The sequence below is a fragment of the Entelurus aequoreus genome, linkage group LG08 (assembly GCF_033978785.1).
Source record: "Entelurus aequoreus isolate RoL-2023_Sb linkage group LG08, RoL_Eaeq_v1.1, whole genome shotgun sequence".
NCBI lineage: Eukaryota > Metazoa > Chordata > Actinopteri > Syngnathiformes > Syngnathidae > Entelurus > Entelurus aequoreus.
The window spans coordinates 21,295,652-21,318,622 of record NC_084738.1 but is presented as its reverse complement, the minus strand read 5'-3'; the positions used below and the strand labels follow the sequence as shown (position 1 = coordinate 21,318,622).

Genomic DNA, 22,971 nt, shown 5'->3' with positions numbered 1-22,971 from the left:
ACACTTCTTCCACTCCTGTCCTTGCACGCTACACCGCTACAACAAAGATGACGGGGAGAAGACGCTGCCAAAGGTGAGCCACGTAAATAAGACCACCCACAAAACGGAGCATCCGGAAGCAACGGTCAGAAAGCGGCTTAAAGATGATCTGTAAAACATAACCTGTGCAACATTTTGACCAAAGAACCACCATTACATCTTATGTAGACCACAAGGAAGTGTTTTCAATTTAGAAAAAAAGAAATATAATATGACTCAAAAATAGACCATTCATAGGCAGTGCGCCTTATATCCCCTGTGCCCTATGGTCCGGAAAATAAGGTAGTAGGAAATTGAACAAAAACTTGAGTACTATAGCACCAAAAATGTTCCCACAATAATAAAAGTAGATTTAACATTTTAAAAATGTAACTTGTCTATTAAATGGCACCAAGATAAAATATGTGAAAAAAATCAAATTAGAATTAATGATTATTACGTAAAGGTCACTTGACCAATTGTGTTTTTGGCTTCAATGCAGCAGTGTCTGATCTAGTCGCATGAATACCTTATTATGACAAATGAGTGTGGACTGTTACTACATTGTCCTCACACAGTATTCATTTGGAAGTATTATAAGTGTGTCATTGCCCTTAGTGGTTAGGATGATTTGCAGAAATAATGTGTATTTTGTATGAGTGGCTCCCGCATGAACATAACAGGCTGTGAAATGACTGCTGATGACGTGGTTTGAGTCGGTCTGAGGGAGCAAAACAACTCAATCAAAATGAGGCCACTTTCCCCCACCTGGACGATGGTGACGACGGCGATGAAGACGGGCGGCGGACACAGGCGGTTCTGGTGGAAGTACCAGCGGCGGTCCGTCTCGCAGGGCAGGATCTCATAGGCCACGTAGCGGACAAAGCGCTTATAGAGGCCCAGGCCCGTCTCGTCCAACAGGATCTCCCTCTGCAGCGTGCGGCGGCCATTGGCGATGGCTCGTCGGAAACTGCTGGAGCGCTTGCTGCTCATCTGGGGTTTCAAAAATAAACGGTTACAATACTTTTTTTTTTAATAACTGCTTTTAGGAAATTCTAATGTTTACACAAAAAAACAATTTTGCAATAGTTGCTAACCTAAAACCTCTTTTAAATGGAGATGCTGCAACATAGCCGTAGGAGTGGATCCTTCTGTGCTTTTTATACAGGACTCAGCTAAGCAGGCAACTTTGTAAGTCTTCACGCAGGAACACATCATTAGATATGTGACAACATCAGCGACAATTGCTTTCAACACAACAGGGTGGAGAGTCTCAGCATTGTTGAATACCCTTACAGACAGACTGTGTTGGTGTCCTGACTCTGTCAAAGAGGCACTTTTTTTGAATACATTTTGCCCATCATTCCTCCTTGTGAGACAACAACACATGTCTTTTCCTTTTATGTTCATTCTAAATATTACAAAAATGCCCGTAAGAGGCAGGTAACAATGCATGTAATAGGGATACGATCCAGTCCGCCGAATAGAGTCCCGGAATTCAATAAACCCAACAATCCGACATTTATGATAACATAATATTTACAGTATTTTGGCTATTTTTAAGTAATATCGAAACTTTTTTGGGCGCATTAGTTTCAAAGAGCGCATAGCAACGAACGCCGTTGCTGTGCTATGCTAAATGTTTCAAATCACAAGACAAAACAATCACTTACAATGTATGTTGTGTGTTTCTTGAGCTGCTAAATTCAGAATAATCCTCACTCCTCAGATAAAAAATGCTTCCGAGCAATGTATGCCGCGTTCGATTTGTTGAGAGCCATTTAGAGTCAACTGTCAAGTAGGTTATGTGCGGATTTTCAAAGTTGACCAACTTCCCCGGCTTGGTGCCACAACCTTCTACTATACAGGTGAGATGCATGATTTATGACCGAGCAGGAACTTTTCTTAACTCAAAAGGCAATACAACAGCAACAGAAGCAGCTCTTTCTTTATTTTATGGTGGGTTGCAACTAGGGCTGTGAATCTTTGGGTGTCCCACGATTCGATTCAATATAGATTCTTGGGGTCATGATTCGATTCAAAATCGATTTTTTTTCAATTCAACACGATTCTCGATTCAAAAACGATTTTTTCCCCGTTTCAAAACGATTCTCTATTCATTCAATAAATAGGATTTCAGCAAGATCCACCCCAGTCTGCTGACATGCAAGCAGAGTAGTAGATTTTTGTAAAAAGCATTTATAATTGTAAAGGACAATGTTTTATCAACTGATTGTAATAATGTAAATTTGTTTTAACTATTAAATGAACCAAAAACATGACTTATTTTATCTTTGTGAAAATATTGGACACAGTGTGTTGTCAAGCTTATGAGATGCGATGCAAGTGTAAGCCACTGAGACACTATTGTTCTTTTTTTTCCTTTTTTTTTTATAAATGTCTAATGATAATGTCTATGAGGGATTTTTAATCACTGCTATGTTGAAATTGTAACTAATATTGATACTGTTGTTGATAATATTCATTTTTGTTTCACTACTTTTGGTTTGTTCTGTGTCGTGTTTGTGTCTCCTCTCAATTGCTCTGTTTATTGCAGTTCTGAGTGTTGCTGGGTCGGGTTTGGTTTTGGAATTGGATTGCATTGTTATGGTATTGCTGTGTATTGTTTAGTTGGATTGATTGATTTAAAAAAACAAAAAACTATTAAAAAATAAAAATAAAATAAAAATAAAATCGATTTTTTAAAAATGAGAATCGATTCTGAATCGCACAACGTGAATATCGCGATTCAAATCCGAATCGATTTTTTTCCCACACCCCTAGTTGCAACCAACATTATTAGCAGCTCAAGCTAGCTAGCAGGTACACTACCGTTCAAAAGTTTGGGGTCACATTGAAATGTCCTTATTTTTGAAGGAAAAGCACTGTACTTTTCAATGAAGATAACTTTAAACTAGTCTTAACTTTAAAGAAATACACTCTATACATTGCTAATGTGGTAAATGACTATTCTAGCTGCAAATGTCTGGTTTTTGGTGCAATATCTACATAGCTGTATAGAGGCCCATTTCCAGCAACTATCACTCCAGTGTTCTAATGGTACAATGTGTTTGCTCATTGGCTCAGAAGGCTAATTGATGATTAGAAAACCCTTGTGGAATCATGTTCACACATCTGAAAACAGTTTAGCTCGTTACAGAAGCTACAAAACTGACCTTCCTTTGAGCAGATTGAGTTTCTGGAGCATCACATTTGTGGGGTCAATTAAACGCTCAAAATGGCCAGAAAAAGAGAACTTTCATCTGAAACTCGACAGTCTATTCTTGTTCTTAGAAATGAAGGCTATTCCACAAAATTGTTTGGGTGACCCCAAACTTTTGAACGGTAGTGTAGTAGCTGGCTACTCGAAATGTGTAACGGTGTTAGCTCTTACAATAACAATGCTTGGTTAATATGCAGGTCACTGCATGTAAATGGGGTGTTGCTGGCAGTTTTTGATGTTTTTCAGAGCATTTTATAGACTGAATAAGATAAACCCCACTACCTAACATTGTAGCCGCCTTCTCGCAGTTTTTCACGACTTAGAACACCAAGAACAGGGAAAGATGTGTGTTCTTGTCTCACACAAGGATTGTGAATGATGGGCAACATTTTAAAAGAAAGTAATGCAGTTCCCCTTTAAGACTCTGAAAAAATGCCAAGTCGATATCATTCCATCATTCCATGTCAATGTTTATACAGAAAAGCGACAGCCCCTGAGCCACACTTTTGAACGTATGCTCTTTTATAGCTTTTTTCCAGGGTTCAACTCAGTGAGCAACCACAACTCTTGTTGACTATAAAGTCTGTTAGCTACCTTTCGCCGCGAGTAAACAATTGTAATGAAAGAGAGAAAGGGAGTGTTATTTCAGCTGGAACTAATGGATGCTTTACAAGACTCATTTTCACAGCAAATGTTGATCTGTTGTAAACACACACGCACACACACACACAAAGCACAGGAATCTGACCAATCACAACCTTTGCAATCGAGGTAAAAACATTTTGGAATGCAAGAGCAGTGTTAATTTTGTTGACTAAAATGTTCATCTTAATTATCAACAAAGACCTATTTTCCCCCGTCTAAAACAGGTATTGTGGATTTAGCTTGACATGCTCTGCAATAACCTTAATAGAAGTGGTTTCCAGACAACTTCAAAGATGTGTTAACCTTTATACTTTATATTTCAGTCGACTATATTTATTGTAATTTTAGTTGACTAAAATGTTAAGGAATTTAGTCGACTAAAACAAAGTTAATTTAGATGAACAAATATGACTAAAACTAAAATACTTTTTTGTCCAAGGACTATGACTCAAACTTAATGAACTAAGGCTATGTCTACACTAAGCCGGATAACCCTTTAAAGCATGGGTGTCAAACTCCAAATTATGCCCGCTGTGTAATTTCACTTGGCCCTTGAGGCAATATCAATTTAACACTAGATCTGGCCCGCCGATTATATACAGCGGCGGTGCCGCGGTAACACTGCATTCACCGCTAATTCTCATACTTGCCAACCCTCCCGGGAGACTCCCAAATTTCAGTGCCCCTCCCGAAAATCGTCACGTCCGCTTTTCATCCAGTCCAACGAGTGCTAACCCAGTCACATAATATGTGCGGCTTCTGCACGCACACACAAGTGAATGCAACGCATACTTAATCAACAGCGATACAGGTTACACTGAGGGTGTCTGTATAAACAACTTTAACACTGTTAGAAATATACGCCACACTATGAACCCACACCAAACAAGAATGACAAACACATTTCGGGAGAACATCCGCACCGTAACACAACATAAACACAACAGAACAAATACCCAGAACCCTTTGCAGCTCTTCCGGGACGCTACAAGGTGTGTGTGTGTGTGTGGGGGCGGGGGGGGGGGGGGGGTGTATTTTGTAGCATCCCGGAAGAGTTAATGCTGCAAAGGATTCTGGGTATTTGTTCTGTTGTATTTATGTTGTGTTACGGTGCGGATGTTCTCCCGAAATGTGTTTGTCATTCTTGTTTGGTGTGGATTCACAGTGTGGCGTATATTTCTAACAGTGTTAAAGTTGTTTATACGTCCACCCTCAGTGTAACCTGTATCGCTGTTGATCAAGTATGCGTGCATTCACGCGTGTGTGCGTGCAGAAGCCGCACATATCTTGTGACTGGGCCGGCATTTGTTAGAATGGATGAAAAGCGGACGTGACGACAGCTCGTAGAGGACGTTAAAGGCAGTGCCTTTAAGGCACGCCCCCAAGACTGTGGTCCGGGTGGACTACGAGATATAATGACTGATGAACACCTGCGTTCGATAATGAAGGTTGCCTCAGCTCAAAGCCTGACCCCCGACATTAATGAACTAGCATCCAAGAAAAGATGCCAGGTATCTGGCTTGGGCACATCAGATTAGATCAGTGTGTTGAAAACTGAGCAGTTTAAAGTCCTGAATGGTTGGTTTATTCATAGCTCTTTTATTTTCAAATTGATATTTACCTCAGAAGGCTGCAAATAGAAAAGAGGCATTCAATTTTCATTTAAATTGTATTTGATATGCCTTTGTTTTTTTTGTTTTTTTAATGAATTTATTAATCAACAAAACAATACACATTTTTTTTATTATTATTATTATTATTATTATTACTATTTCAAACTCGATTTTGCATGTCACTATAAAGTTATATTAGCCTTGCTTGTTCAATATTCAATGCAAAACTTGTTTGGGTCCCTATTAAAAGGTTAATTTGTTCAACCTCGGCCTGCAGCTTTGTTCAGTTTTAAATTTTGGCCCACTCTGTATTTGAGTTTGACACCCCTGCCTTAAAGGAATAATTATTTAGCCTAAGCCCCGTTTCAGCCACACTAAACCATCGTTCAAGGTCCCCCTCCTCGGACAATTTTTTTTACACGTGTAAGTGCGCTGTCTATTTCTCGAATCTCCGGCTCTTAGCTTTGTATGGACTCATTGATCGTTTTCAAACTGAGTTCGGAGAGGAAGTGAAGTCAGAAAGACTTGTTTGGGAAGTGACGTCAGAAAGAATGCGCCACAGCCAGCTTCATAACAACCGCAGCTAATCACTGGAAAGATGGAGGTGAGTCATCCAGACATGACCGTGTTTCTCATTCTTCGACATGTACAGACGCTTGTGGAAATCACACATGAATACCTTAAGTGAAGGAAACACTTCTCAGGTGGCAAAATAACTTTCGAATGTCCGGGTTAGCTGTGATTCTACTTACCGAAAAACTTTGTCTATTTGTCGAAGGAGAGACAACGAGAATGCGGGTTCCCGTGGATGTGATAAAAAAGGTAGCGTGTGCTTTGTATTACCTGGCCAACGGGGGTCTTAAACGACCATTGTGTGTGTGTGGACAAGGATAAGGTTAGGTGGGATTTACCCTGGATAACCTTAGTGTAGAAGGGGCCTAAGACGAACATTTTTAGCCAACAACAATTAACACTGTGCAAAAGGGTTTTTCAGGGGTAGGTGCAAGCTGGTGTAAAATATGTACACTGGTGCCTCGACACAAGAGCATTACCCAAGTTACAGAGCCCTGACCACTCGCAAAGGAGTACTTGGAGACCAAGGGTGAAAAATGTGTGCCGACTTTGAGTACGTAAAATATGTACATGTTGGGAGGTCTGCAAATGATTATGAATCAGATAAATAAAACAACTACGCTACTAACGTGTGTATATATCTGCTTATTAGATAGAATACATAAACAAATCTAGAAGATGCGCAGTGGAATACACTGTTGTCGACAATCAAGCATTTCCAGTTTTCCCAAGATTCATTGCTTCACTCCAATGTACTACTTAAACCAGGGCCGTCAAACTCATCATAGATGGGGGGCCACATGGAAAAAAATCTACTCCCAAGTGGGCCGGACTGGTAAAATCACGGCACGATAACTTAAAAATAAGGAGACAACTTCAGATTGTTTTCTTTGTTTCAAAATAGAACAAGCACATTCTGAAAATGTACAAATCATAATGTTGTTTTGTTTTTTACACTTACATGTTGCGGTTAATAGTAGTCTATCTTTATTTGTCGTTATTTATACTTTCTGAATAAATCATGTGATAATGTTCATCAGTCACATAATAAATAATACATTTTCAATCTATCAAGATAAAAAAAATTACATCAAAATCAAATTACGATATGTTATTTATGTAGTTTGATCATTTTCCTCGACTGATGTACTAACAACATGTGGTTTATTTTGTACATATGTAGAATCATCTACAAAGATACAAAGAATTGTTCTTGCGACATCCAGTGGACACATTTAGAACAGCAATTTCTTTCATTCAAAAATTTCAGCTTAATTTTTATACTTAGCAAACTCATTCCGCGGGCCGGATAAAACCTGTTTGGGGGCCTGATCCGGCCCTCGGGCCGTAAGTTTGACATCCTGACTTAAACCGACCATAACATGCACAAGCTTTTAGTGTACCTAATGCAGTGACAGAAACGCACCAAAGCTGCGTTCTATAAAAGTCACCTGGCCGAGTCAATGTTCATAAAGTTCAGTATTCATCGCAAATAGTTTCTGTTTTCTCACACTGCCATTAATCAAGCTATTAAGCCAGCCCACTGACACCGTTCAACATCCCAAGAATCATCCACACACACACACACACACACACACACACACACACACACACACACACACACACACACACACACACACACACACACACACACACACACACACACACACACACACACACACACACACACACACACACACACACACACACACACACACGCAGCAGAGGTACAATTCGCCTGACAACCCCAATTGAGTGAAGTCTCCATTGTCGCTGAAACAATAGCGGCTCCTCGGAGGGGAAAACTGCAGACGAAGCAATTATCTCTGCATCCGGCTTTGTGCTGCGATAAGATCTGACACAAAAGCAAAGCGTGAAAGAACAAGAAAGCAGCCGGCGACATTCACAATTTGTCTAATAAAAAAAAAAAGACGCATCTTCAGAAGTTGTAGTGTCAGGTGTGGCGTCATGCATGTAAGCACCAATTATGAATCTATACATTCATACAAAAGGATCAAAACTAAAACATAATGAGAGCAAAAGACTGAACAAGGAGGCGCAAACAATGAGGTAGCATATTTAAAAAAAAAAAAAATCACTCCGAAAAGCAGGACAATGTGGTATACCTGCTTGGAATTTCTCTGTTTTTTGATGTAGCAAAAGTATTGGGACAAATTAAGTGAAGTCGTCTGGGAAGAATTTCTGCAAAACGTTGAAAATGTATTGTTCTTTCATTAAAGTACCAGTAGAGTGGAAAAACAAGTTGCCGCTATATTGAAGCTATCATCATATACTGTATATCTGGTCTATGACACCCAAAGACTTCCAAAGTTTGCAAATAAATATCCATCCATCCATCCATTTTCTTCCGCTTATCAGAGGTCGGGTCGCGGGGGCAGCAGCCTAAGCAGAGAAGCCCAGACTTCCCTCTCCCCAGCCACTTCGTCCAGCTCCTCCCGGGGATCCCGAGGCGTTCCCAGGCCAGCCGGGAGACATAGTCTTCCCAACGTGTCCTGGGTCTTCCCCTTGGCCTCCTGCCGGTCGGACGTGCCCCAAACACCTCCCTAGGGAGGCGTTCGGGTGGCATCCTGAGCAGATGCCCGAACCACCTCATCTGGCTCCTCTCGATGTGGAGGAGCAGCGGCTTTACTCTGAGCTCCTCCCGGATGACAGAACTTCTCACCCTATCTCTAACGGAGAGACCCGCCACTCTGCGGCGGTAACTCATTTCAGCCGCTTGTACCCGTGATCTTGTCCTTTCGGTCATAACCCAAAGCTCATGACCATAGGTGAGGATGGGAACGTAGATCGACCGGTAAATTGAGAGCTTTGCCTTCCGGCTCAGCTCCTTCTTCACCACAACAGATCGATACAGCGTCCGCATTACTGAAGACGCCACACCGATCCGCCTGTCAATCTCACGATCCACTCTTGTGAAGTGAAGTGAATTATATTTATATAGCGCTTTTCTCTAGTGACTCAAAGCGCTTTACATAGTGAAACCCAATATCTAAGTTACATTTAAACCAGTGTGGGTGGCACTGGGAACAGGTGGGTAAAGTGTCTTGCTCAAGGACACAACGGCAGTGACTAGGATGGCGGAAGCGGGAATCGAACCTGGAACCCTCAAGTTGCTGGCACGGCCACTCTACCAACCGAGCTATGCCGCCCCACCTCTTCCCTCACTCGTGAACAAGACTCCGAGGTACTTGAACTCCTCTACTTGGGGAATGATCTCCTCCCCAACCTGGAGATGGCACTCCACCCTTTCCCGGGCGAATAACTTTGTCTATTTGTCGAAGGAGAGACAACGAGAATGCGGGCTCCCGTGGATGTGATAAAAAAGGTAGCGTGCGCTTTGCAAATAAATAGACATGATCAAAATAGTATCAATCCCATGGAGATTCCTGAGCCATTTTGAGAGATGAGGAAGCCAGTCACATGATTGCGTAACGTAGAGGTAGGGGCCGCAGATCCCTTCCCCACCAACAACAATGCAAATCACGCAGAATTTGTGAGAGCCAACAACGATTACTTCAGGAAAAATGATGATCCAGAACCTTCTATGGTTGATCCTGAATATAAGGAGGATGATCTACAAGTTTTAAAAGCTCAGCTAAACAAACCCAGATTTAGTGAAACACTAAGCATCATGTAGCAGTATTGCTAAGTGCTAAACACATGATGGGTTAATAAGGAAGTGTCCCTGCAGACACCGTCTTCGGTTGTGTGGGTTTGTCTCCATCGCCGTGTATAAATAGAATGTCACAGATGAACAACTTCTAGATTCATGGCTAAATCCTCCTATTATCCACATGAGAGGCATGATTTATAATCTAGAATAACTTTGACGAGCCGAGACACAATGATGCAGGAGTCACAGTAAAGCAGCGGAGGGCTACTTAGCTGTTTGTGTCATTGCGCCGCTAAGAAATAATTTGTATGCGTTAGCGCTTACAACATCGCTAATATTTGGTTAACATTCAGGTCACGATATGAATAACAAGTATTGCTGATGGGTTTTGGATGGTTATTTAAAGGGTTTTGTGGGCAAAATAGAGAGCCCCCCGGACTTTCTATGTATTTATTTATTTACGACTTAGAATGCATAAAAAAAAGGAAAAACTTATGTGTTCATCTCTGTTATGCAAAACATACTACATAGGATGCTGGATATTGTCATTGTTGACGTAGCCATATAGTCCTGAGCAGCCAGAACAGAGAGTTATGTACCACTGGCCCACCTGATTCGATTCCATTTATAAGAGGGGTGCGTTTTAATATTTGTGTACATATTATAGGTATTCATAATAAAAGGAGAGATAAAATAAGTGTGTTGCAGTCTGACATATTTATACTGGACTTTATAAAGCGACGATAACAGAGATGCTAGAAAACACATGTGCGGCAGATATGAGATATGACAAACTCATGAATTTAAAAAAAACCCATCAACACACATTGGAAAGTGGGAGTGCAAAAGCTCAAATATAGTAACAGCCTCAAGGGACGGCTGAATGGGCTAAATGGTGAGCAGCAGGTGTGCACATGTGTCTATTTGTGTGTGTGTGTGTGTGTGTGTGTGTGTGTGTGTGTGTGTGTGTGGGTAAGTGTGAGGAGCCTTCTACTGTCCGCGTGTTGTCTTTTATACATGCTGCTCTCAGCGATAGTCGATTGTCCTTGATGGATTAATTAACCACAGCGCACGCTCAATACCTCCCAGCTCAATGCTAATTAGTAATAACCATAACACACAGACACACGCAAAAACGTGCTTTCAATGGCCACAGAAGCCTCTTTCTCTTCAAAGACAAAAAAGTCAGCCATGACCAATGACACATATGCAACATCTGGTCAGGTGATAGCCCCTGAATTTTGCTGACACACATTAAACACGAGGGCCAATGACCTTGCAAAGTGACACACTAACACACCCGTGTGGCACATTTGTGACTCATTCCAAACCATAACAGCCCAGTGCTGATTCCACTCTGACCCAGATACTCACCCTCTTTCTTGCCCAAATCCTTTTAAAATGAGAGTCCACCTTTTTCCAGCCCACCTCCTGCCTGCCTTGTCAAAGCCTCCTTTCATGGTTTAATCATTAAAGTGCTCAAAAGTGCATTATTTTTAGTACAAAACCCAAAACCAGTGAAGTTGGCACGTTGTTTAAATCGTAAATGAAAACAGAACACAATTGTGGAGGTCTTGCTCCTCCGGGTTCTCTGGACCACCAATGATGGACATTACAGCCGTGTTCATCTTTGCGAACAATGATTTATTTTGCAATAAACTGTGCTTTTCAGCCATGTTCGAGTTTCTTTCGCTCGTTCTCCACCATCAACAACCTCCTCTCCTTCCCGACCGCTGCCTTTAACAGAGCGACAGGTGATCAGACAAACACTCTCAGCTGTGTCATCTACGCACCTGTCACTAATCTCGAAGCCGATCCTGACACACCCCGCTTCGCTGCAGGTCCGCAGGCCACGCCCTCCCATAACAATGATTTGCAAATCCTTTTCAACTTAAATTCAATGGAATATTGTCTTGCTGAAATAAGCAGGGGCGTCCATGAAAAATAAGTTGCTTGGATGGCAACATATGTTGCTCCAAAACCTGTATGTACCTTTCAGCATTAATGGCGCCTTCACAGATGTGTAAGTTACCCATGCCTCGGGCACTAATACACCCCCATACCATCACAGATGCTAGCTTTTGAACTTTGCGCCTATAACAGTCCAGATGGTTCTTTTCCTCTTTGGTCCGGAGGACACGACGTCCACAGTTTCCAAAAACAATTTGAAATGTGGACTCGTCAGACCACAGAACACTTTTCCACTTTGCATCAGTGCATCTTACATGAGCCCGGGCCCAGCGAAGCCGGCGATGTTTCTGGGTGTTGTTGATAAATGGCTTTTGCTTTGCATAGTAGAGTTTTAACTTGCACTTACAGATGTAGCAACGAACTGTAGTTACTGACCGTATTTACATACTGATGTCGGTTTTTGATGCAGTGCCGCCTGAGGGATCGAAGGTCACCGTCTTGCCGCTTACGTGCAGTGATTTCTCCAGATTCTCTGAACCTTTTGATGATATTACGGACCGTAGATGGTGAGATCCCTAAATTCCTTGCAATAGCTCATTGAGAAATGTTGTTCTTAAACTGTTTGACAATTTGCTCACGCATTTGTTCACAAAGTGGTGACCCTCGCCCCATCCTTGTTTGTGAATGACTGAGCATTTCATGGAAGCTGCTTTTATACCCAATCATGGCACCCACCTGTTCCCAATTAGCCTGTTCACCTGTGCGATGTTCCAAATAAGTGTTTGATGAGCATTCCTCAACTTTCTCAGTCTTTTTTGCCACTTGTGCCAGCTTTTTTGAAACATGTTGCAGGCATCAAATTCCAAATGAGTTAATATTTGCAAAACATAAAAGTTTACCAGTTCGATCGTTAAGTATCTTGTCTTTGCAGTCTATTCAATTGAATACAGGGTGAAAAGTATATGTAAATCATAGAATTCTGTTTTTATTTACGATTTACACAATGTGCCAACTTCACTGGTTTCGGGTTTTGTAGATATGAAAAAGTGCATAAATGGAGTTTGCTTCTACATTAAATAACCACAAAAATGACAAACTGTACCGTATTTTTTGGACTATTAAGTTGCAGTTTTTTTCATAGTTTGGCCGGGGGTGCGACTTATACTCAGGAGCGACTTATGTGTGAAATTATTAACACATTACCGTAAAATATCAAATAATATTATTTAGCTCATTCACGTAAGAGACTAGACGTATAAGATTTTATCGGATTTAGCGATTAGGAGTGACAGATTGTTTGGTAAACGTATAGCATGTTCTATATGTTATAGTTATTTGAATGACTCTAACCATAATATGTTACGTTAACATACCAGGCACATTCTCAGTTGGTTATTTATGCGCCATATAACGTAAACTTATTCAGCCTGTTGTTCACTATTCTTTATTTATTTTAAATTGCCTTTCAAATGTCTATTCTTGGTGTTGGGTTTAATCAAATAAATTTCCACAAAAAATGCGACTTATACTCCAGTGCGACTTATATATGTTTTTTTCCTTCTTTATTATGCATTTTCGGCCGGTGCTACTTATACTCGGGAGCGACTTATACTCCGGAGCGACTTATACTCCGAAAAATACGGTATATAGTAATGCACAAACGTTAATAGGCCTACAGTTGTACCTCAGTTTTTTGTGAATAATTTGTCCCAAAAAGTCTTTGAATATCGTAAAACTTCACTAAAAAACACAATTTTACCACTAAAAATAAATAAATTGAAAAAATTAAAATATCCAGTCCGCAAAAAAGCCAAAAATCACATTTCACAGGGAATATTAACTTGTTGTACAATGTGAAATACAGTAGCTCCTCAACTAGCATGCTCAGTTGGTTCCATGACTGAGCTCGTAACTCAAAACACTTGTATCATAAATCAATATCCCCCATTAAAATTAATTGAAATTAACGAATTCCATGTTTGCCCCCCCCCTCCCCCCAAACATCACAATTTTACAATGTAATATGCCTTTGAAAAGACCTCAGACTGGCTCATTTCAGGTGAATATTTCAAGGTTTGCATTTGCCTCACCAACCATCAAGGAGACTCGTAATTACAATTCTTCTTCATGGCGGGGGCACGCAACATCTCACATTCATGGTTGCAACTTAATGAATAAAAAAACGGGAGACAGCTAGTATCTCAAAACACTTGTAAGTTCAGGCACTACTGTAGTAGAAGTGTGCATCTCTCCAGTTTGAGATGATTCGATACGTATCTAGATATATGGAGAATGCAATTCAGAAGACATTTCAAAATATGATTTCACTTGATTTGGTAGAATTCGATCTGATTCAATCTGATCTGATTAAATGCAATTTAATGGAATCTGATACAGGTCCTTGTTTAGTTTTCACTATTGGCGCAAATTGACTTAATCCTTTAATTCCATTACACAGCTCTGGTACGTATTTTGTCAGAAGTTATTGGTGTCTTGGGCCAAGGCTTCGATATTTACCATGTCCCAAAAGCCCTCATTATCCACAAAACTGTGCGATCTCAAGTCTTTAACAATAAAACAGGCTATTAAAGACGTTATTACCTTGCCTCAAGCTGAGTTATGGACAAATTTTGTTTGAAAGAAGCCTTAGATACCCGTGTCTTTGTCCTGTTGTGACATTGAGCTAGCTTATATAGCCTTGCCATTGCTTCACGTGCCACTGATGTACTTCAGTGCAGTTTTACAGTCTTTGCATATTGCAACAGTTTAATCAAGTTTTCTGTTCCTCTTCAAAACCCAAATCGCTTCTAAACTTTGCACCTAATTGTGTGCATGTTGCAGATTTTGTCTTTCCTTTTATTTGTTACCTTCTTGAGACCTGAGAAACATGCCTACCACTTTGGGACCACCCTTTCTAGATATATAAAGATTTTTATTTACAACATTAATAATATATACATACTATGCAAATATAAAAAGGTAAGCTTTTAGTTAATTATTTAGAATTTTTTGTTTGCAATTGGTTTTTAATTTTAATTGTATTTACTTCAAGCTACTACAGTATGTCTCTATATACATATTTAATTTTTTTTAAACTAATTTTAGCCAAAGGGGGCGCATCTCAATTTCTTACACACACTTGTTATTACATATGTTGGCCAGAGGGGCAGCACTTCAAATGTTTACAAACACTTGTTATTTCATGTGTTGGCCAGAGGGAAGCACTTTTAAAACAGAAACACAGTCAATATGAAAAATCCCTCCTTTTGGGGACCACCCTAATTTTGATAGCTTTCACCACCAGGGGTGCAAATGAGATCTGTATTTTTTGTTTTTTTGTAATGTGCTTAAGGCCGATGACAAACAAGTCACGGACCACAGATGGCCCCTGTGCCACACTTTGGGCAACCCAGCTGTAGAAGCTAACTGTTAATGGCCATTATAGTTTTAGTACCGTAGTGTATTTGTTCATCCTATGGTCACATATGGGACGCAGGTTGTTTTACGTCAGCACCGGAAGTCGTAAAATCAGCTGTTCACCTGGCGGGTTTTTCCGGGGATGAATAGGGAAGTCCTTCTTTAGCTGCTTTCTTGTTTTATCATATATTGCTGCCTTTGCACCTGTCAATGTTTACTTTTGTATGCACATTAAATCAACAAAAAATCCTGACTTTGGAGCAATGTTCATGGACTCTAGTATTTGGCTCTCTATTAGATGCAATAGTTTTCTGTATTGGGACCATGATTTCGGTCCTAACTCATATGGACGGTACTTTTCCTTGTTGTCAGACATCACACACACACACACACACACACGCACACGCACACGCACACAGCGGGAAGACAGAGAGCGCTTCCGGCAGTGTAGCAGATAGATTAAACCGATTTATGACTTTGTAATTTGGCCAATGGCTTTTTAAATTTTACATTTGGATCGATCCAGGTACCCATGTACCGATACACTCACATTGTTTGAAAAAAAAAAATTGTTATATCACTTTTTCCTTTGATGACTGTTGGTGAAGAGGGGCAATAAGCACAGAAAAAATAAGGGGAGAGCCTCCCACGTTCTATGTGTTCATATTATGTAAAACCAACTATTTTAACTTGTTGGCAACGGTTTTTGTGTATTTAAGTCCCAAAAATTGTAATTCAAATAATGGAGGCGCGGGGAGATATTAATAAAACACCTTTGGTTTGTTTTAAATGAGTAGTTTGGTATTTGAAAAAATTGTAACATGTTTTTGCCATTGTCAGCGGATATCTCTAAACATGGAAGAGGTTTAAAACCTTAAGACCTCTGCGCGAGTCTGACATTTTTATTTTCCTGAACGCAATTAAAGTCCAAACAAAAACATGTCCACAGTTTGTATTAACCAGCACATGTCACTACACAGACTCCCAGCCAATGTAAGAAGTCCCTGGTTAAATTTTGTGTTTCATGACAAAGCACATACTTGGACTATCTGACGCGGGGCCAAACGAGAATTGCACCCAGACATGGAAGCACAGACCCTGGCTAAGGCTAAAATACGCTCTCGGTCGGAAGACAATATAATGAAGGATTTACCCCCAAAACACAGTTAATTGCTGAGACTGTTCCCACAACTTATTGTGACGGTGGATATAATGAAGTGGTAAGTCGAGTAACAGGAGATCAACAAATATAATATGTTAGCGATGTAGCATTGTTAGCTTGTAGCCTTTGTTAGCTTGTAATGTACATGCGATATAAACAGGCTACTTATAACACAATATTCCTGCATGAATGTACACAGTCACTTAGAATAGGGACACAGACATCATAATAATATGTAGCCTTTATATTTAAAGCTTTATGGATTAAAATAAATATTAAACCAACTTTTGTAAAGCTTTTATTATTTCTGTTCTGAAGTTTTTTCTCCATCCTCTTGTTGTGGGGCAGATTGGCTCGTACATACCCATGCGTATTAAAAATCCTCCACTGTTATTTTTTAATGAAAATAGTTTATAATAAAAAGTAGGACATAGTACTAACTTATATTTGTCAGTAGACTAGATATAGTACAGATAAAAATTATAACATGGCTGATGGGGTGGAGATGCAGTCGAAGGGGGCCTCGACTGGAGAAAGACTTTGGCACGAAAATAAGACCGCCGACAAAACTGCGCATTTTGAAAAGACGGTCAGAAAGCGGCTTAAAGGTGGTTTGTAAAACCTATGCAAAATTTGGACCAAAGTACCACCATTACATATTAAGTAGACCACAAAGATGTATTTTAAAAGTAGAAAAATATAATAATATTAAACTTTTCTCATCATTTTTTTTTTATCAACATTCTGGCACACACAATTTTCTTTGGGAAAACAGTCTAGTTTGTTAAGAATAATGTTTGGCCATATAATAAGCAAGAAAGTCGGGGTAGCATTTTGGCAAAAAATGCAGTTGAAAACCGAATCATAGATAACGTTGGGTATATCTTCTAAAGCAGGGGTGCCCAAACTTTTTGACTCGGGGGCCGCATTGGGTTAAAAAAATTTGGCCCGGGGCCGGGCTGTATATATATATATATATATATATATATATATATATATATATATATATATTTATATATATATATATATATATATATATATATATATATATATATATATATATATATATATATATATATACATTGTCTTTATATTCCAGCGAGTTAATCTGTTTTGTCATTTAACATCAATTAACATTGATGTTCATCAACATTTAACAATGTCACATTATTGATGGGAAAATTTATTTTTAGACAATATGATTTGCCTGAGCGGCTAGGGGAAACCGAGAGTAACAAGCGGTAGAAAATGGATTAGAAAACAAAAGTTAAAAAAATAAATCAATTTAAAAAATTCAAAATTAAATTAAATTTTTTTTTTTACTTGGGACTTCCCGTGGCCGGATTTTGGATGCTGGGGGGCCGGATTCGGCCCGCGGGCCGTAGTTTGGGGACCCCTGTTCTAAAGGGACAATACTGTAGAAACAAACTTGAATATAGAGTAGTCAGTGTACAGCTTGAATTGCAGCATAGCTTTACTTTACATTGAAAATGTGTCATTAAAGTACCAGTATAATGGAAAAACAAGTAGTCTCTATATTGAAGCTATTATTATATATATTTGATTTATGACACCAAAAGACTTGAAAAGTTTGCGAGTATATAGATATGATCAAATTAGTATCGATCTTCTGGATATTCGCGAGCCATTTTGAGAGTTAATAAGCAAGCTAGTCACGTGATCCGTGACATAGAGTTAGGAAGCACAGATCCCTTCCCCATCAACAACAATGATAATCAAGCATACATTGAGAGAGCCAACAACGATTACTCTAGGAAAAATTATGATCCAGAACCTTATATTTTTGTGAACACAAGGAGGTTGAGCTATAGGTTTTAGAAGTCAAGTGCTAAACAAATGTAGTTTTATTGAAACTATAGTAATCAGCAGCATTTTTAGGTGCTAAACATACAAAATAACCATAATAAACCAAACACCTACTGTAATATTTCCACTCTCGCTGCGATACCAACCGATGCGACGCTCAAATATAATCTCGTTTAGATGAAGATTCAATCGCAATACTCACAAAGGGTTAAAAACAAGTTGCCGCAACTAGCATCTTTTTAGCCATCTCGACAGATGTCAAAGTCGACCAGCCTGTCGGTCCATGCCCACATTTGTCTACTAACAGGTGACAGATGCATGAATTATGATCTAGAATTTAAGTTTGAGACAAAAGCAGGCGCAGCCGTCGGCTCAGTGTGTCAACAATATCAGCATAAACTGATAGCATTAGCTCACTGCTATCAATGCACCGCTAAAATAAGCCGTCTGCATTAGCACTTTTAACAATATCACTCATATTTGGTTGATATTCAGGTCACAACATGTAAATGGAATATTGTTGACTGTTACTGAATGTTTTTTTAGAGGGTATAATGGGTCCAACAGAGGACCTTTGATCTGTTGACTCAATTGTTAGCTATTTATCTACGATTTCAAATGTATAAAAAAGCCAAACATATGTGATCTTGTCTTACATAAAGATTGTGAATGATAAACAGCACATCTCTTTCCAATTTTTGCATATTTCCAGAAGTGCAGAAGTGTTACTATGTAGAATCAACGGAAATTGCAGAAGATATTGGGAGCTGAATATTCAAAATGGCCAACTGAATTTGTGGCATTTTGTGATATTTAGACAGTATTTTCACATACTTTGTGGATTGTAAATACAACTGGATATGGATACAATGATACAATGAAACTAGCTTGTAATGTCAACTTGTTTTTCCACTCTACTGGTACTTTAAGATACTGTCTCTTGCCTCCATTCAAGTGTGGCGGTGATAGCACTGTAGGGTGGGGTTGCATGAGTGCAGACCCGGATTTCTTCCCTTGAGAAAATGGAATAAGGAGACCCAACACACTTCCAAGATGATACATGCTGAAGGTGATGGATGGGATGAAGTATTACTCCTCCAGACCTGAACCCGTAATTGAGGACCTGTGGAGCATTGTCAAGCGGAATAAATGTGGAAGAGAGCCATGTCTCCAACATCCACAAGCTCACTGGTGAGTTCCATGCTTGTCCAAGAGGATTAAGGCAGTGCTAGATAATAATGGTATTCACATTGTGGACATGTGTTGCCAACTATTCAGACAAGTGCTGACCTTTTTTCACAAATCAATACTGCTATACAAATTGTACACTGGCTACTCTAAAGTATACTCAAGTGTATTTTCCCTTGTGATATACCGTATAATCTAAAATTAAGTACGCCTGCACATTCCAATAATATCCAACACATGAGTGGCGTCAACAAGTCTGGCATAACAAAAAAAAAAACAATGCTGTGTTGACTGACACTGCCTGAGAGATATTGATTTGACAATATGTGTATTACTGGTGTCATCATTGACTGTCACGTGTCGCACGCACATACACAAACACTTGACTTCAAACAACGAGCAGCGCCCGCTAAATGACATCAATAAAAGACACCGGCTCTAATAAAAGGCTGTCATTTGTCACAAATTAGGGAGTGGTACTTATAAATGTGTCTGGGAAGTGACTGATGGAGGCAGAGAAGAACCAGGGTTGAATATAAGAGGGCGAGAGAGAGAGAGAGAGAGAGAGAGAGAGAGCGAGAGAGAGAGAGAGAGCGAGAGAGAGAGAGAGAGAGAGAGAGAAGGGCACTGCTGATTGTTTGCTGATGACATGCTTGGAAATGTCACAGTATTATAATGACCTCACACGTTGTCTGCAAAGTCAAGGTATTGTCACAGCAGCTTTTTAATATGCTTTCAATTTATTATCAAATTTGAAGTCACGGTGCAAGTCAGTAGGCATAACAAGGGAATTGAGTGACTACATGAACTGGATAAATACATCCACACAAATGATATTCCCCTTTTATAAGAATGAATGTATTAGTTATCAGTGTTGGTCATCTTACATTAAAAAGTAGGTAATTAGTTATAGATACAAATTATTTCTCCCAAAAGGTAATTGAGTTAGTAACTCTGTTAGCTAATTTTCATTTCGCTATTATGTTTGATAACATCTTCAACGTCAAATATGTCTATATTAACTGATTGAAGAATAAAAACACTCTATACATTATTTTAGAACATTTGGCACTTTTCTGAACTCTTAGATTGAGGTGTGCCATATGATATGCATAGAAATAAAAATGTATGAAAAGAAATCTGTAAAGTAACATCATTAAATTTAGGTAAAAAGACACAAAAGAGCATTTAGGCCGACAAGCAGTGCAATAAAAAAATACAAGTAAAATAAATCAAATAAAGTATCCTTCGTCAACATTTTATCAAACATAACATTTATCTTAACTGGAGTACCTAACTCTTAAATTTAATTTAACCTTAAGTAGGACTTCACACACAATAGTCCATCCATCCATCCATCCATCCATCTTCTTCCGCTTATCCGAGGTCGGGTCGCGGGGGTAGCAGCCTAAGCAGGGAAGCCCAGACTTTCCTCTCCCCAGCCACTTCGTCCAGCTCCTCCCGGGGGATCCCGAGGCGTTCCCTGGCCAGCCGGGAGACATAGTCTTCCCAACGTGTCCTGGGTCTTCCCCGTGGCCTCCTATCGGTTGGACGTGCCCTAAACACCTCCCTAGGGAGGCGTTCGGGTGGCATCCTGACCAGATGCCCGAACCACATCATCTGGCTCCTCTCGATGTGGAGGAGCAGCAGCTTTACTTTGAGCTCCCCCCGGATGGCAGAGCTTCTCACCCTATCTCTAAGGGAGAGCCCCGCCACCCGGCGGAGGAAACTCATTTCGGCCGCCTGTACCCGCGATCTTGTCCTTTCGGTCATAACCCAAAGCTCATGACCATAGGTGAGGATGGGAACGTAGATCGACCGGTAAATTGAGAGCTTTGCCTTCCGGCTCAGCTCCTTCTTCACCACAACGGATCGATACAGCGTCCGCATTACTGAATACGCCGCACCGATCCGCCTGTCGATCTCACGATCCACTCTTCCCCCACTCGTGAACAAGACTCCTAGGTACTTGAACTCCTCCACTTGGGGCAGAGTCTCCTTCCCAACCCGGAGATGGCACTCCACCCTTTTCCGGGCGAGAACCATGGACTCGGACATGGAGGTGCTGATTCTCATCCCAGTCGCTTCACACTCGGCTGCGAACCGATCCAGCGAGAGCTGAAGATCCTGGCCGGATGAAGCCATCAGGACCACATCATCCGCAAAAAGCAGAGACCTAATCCTGCAGCCACCAAACCGGATCCCCTCAACGCCTTGATTGCGCCTAGAAATTCTGTCCATAAAAGTTATGAACAGAATCGGTGACAAAGGGCAGCCTTGGCGGAGTCCAACCCTCACTGGAAACGTGTCCGATTTACTGCCGGCAATGCGGACCAAGCTCTGACACTGATCGTACAGGGAGCGGACCGCCACAATCAGACAGTCCGATACCCCATACTCTCTGAGCACTCCCCACAGGACCTCCCGAGGGACACGGTCGAATGCCTTCTCCAAGTCCACAAAGCACATGTAGACTGGTTGGGCAAACTCCCATGCACCCTCAAGGATCCTGCCGAGATATGTTAAAGAGGTTCATTTAGCCTACTAATGTGTATTTATAAATAGTTGATTTATATAGGCTAGTAAGGTAAAGTTTTGTACCTGAGCCGAAACTTGTCAGGTACAAAACTTTACCTTACTAGCCTATATAAATCAACTATTTATAGATCCTGCCGAGAGTATAGAGCTGGTCCACAGTTCCACGACCAGGACGAAAACCACACTGTTCCTCCTGAATCCGAGGTTCGTCTATCCGGCGTAGCGTCCTCTCCAGTACACCCGAATAAACCTTACCGAGAATGCTGAGGAGTGTGATCCCACGATAGTTGGAACACACCCTCCGGTTCCCCTTCTTAAAAAGAGGAACCACCACCCCGGTCTGCCATTCCAGAGGTACCGCCCCCGATGTCCACGCGATGCTGCAGAGTCTTGTCAACCAAGACAGCCCCACAGCATCCAGAGCCTTAAGGAACTCCGGGCGGATCTCATCCACCTCATCCTAGGAGCTATGTTGTCCTGGGGCTTTCATGCCCCCTGGTAGGGTCTTCCAAGACAAACAGGTCCTAGGTGAGGGATCAGACAAAGAGCAGCTCGAAGACTTCTATGGGAATGAAACAACAAAGACTCAGATTTCCCTCGCCCGGACACGGGTCACCGGGGCCCCCCTCTGGAGCCAGGCCCGGAGTTGGGGCACGATGGCGAGCGCCTGGTGGCCGGGCCTGTCCCCATGGGGCCCGGCCGGGCACAGCCCGAAGAGGCAACGTGGGTCACCCCTCCAATGGGTTCACCACTCATGGGAGAGGCCGTAGAGGTCGGGTGCATTGTGAGCTGGGCGGCAGCCGAAGGCAGGGCACTTGGCGGTCCGATCCTCGGCTACAGAAGCTAGCTCTTGGGACGTGGAACGTCACCTCGCACACAATAGTCAATAATTACAAAACTGAAAAGTTGTATAGTCTTATGAATAATACGCAAACATTCTTCTCAAACTAGTTTATCATCAGGTCAGCTGCACCAGTTCTCAAAGTTTATGTATTCTCCACTCAATTACACAGAGAAACTTAAAAACATTTTTTTTATGCTACACCTCTGGTTAAGCAGGTAAGTATGTGGTTTGTGAAACGGACTTACGATGCATGTGCGTGGGCACTGACGTCGTTTTTACCAACACTGATAGTTATAGAATATTGGATTGTTCTGCAAAAGTAGAGATTTTACTTACCGTAAATGTCCCAATTAACGCCTCTATTCAATTAACTACAGA

General features: G+C 40.8%; 1 protein-coding gene across 4 annotated transcripts in view; it reads right to left on the bottom strand.

The window, feature by feature from the left end:
- Nucleotides 1–22,971, bottom strand: part of rhbdl1 (rhomboid, veinlet-like 1 (Drosophila)) — a 99,216-nt gene that overhangs the window by 49,728 nt on the left and 26,517 nt on the right. For 3 of the 4 annotated variants that reach the window (XM_062054890.1, XM_062054892.1, XM_062054891.1), the window contains exon 3: nt 787–1,011. In XM_062054890.1, coding sequence (XP_061910874.1) covers nt 787–1,011 — 225 coding nt within the window. Of the gene's footprint in view, nt 1–786; nt 1,012–11,080; nt 11,090–22,971 lie in introns of those variants that run through there. The other variant, XM_062054893.1, reaches the window with a different exon arrangement.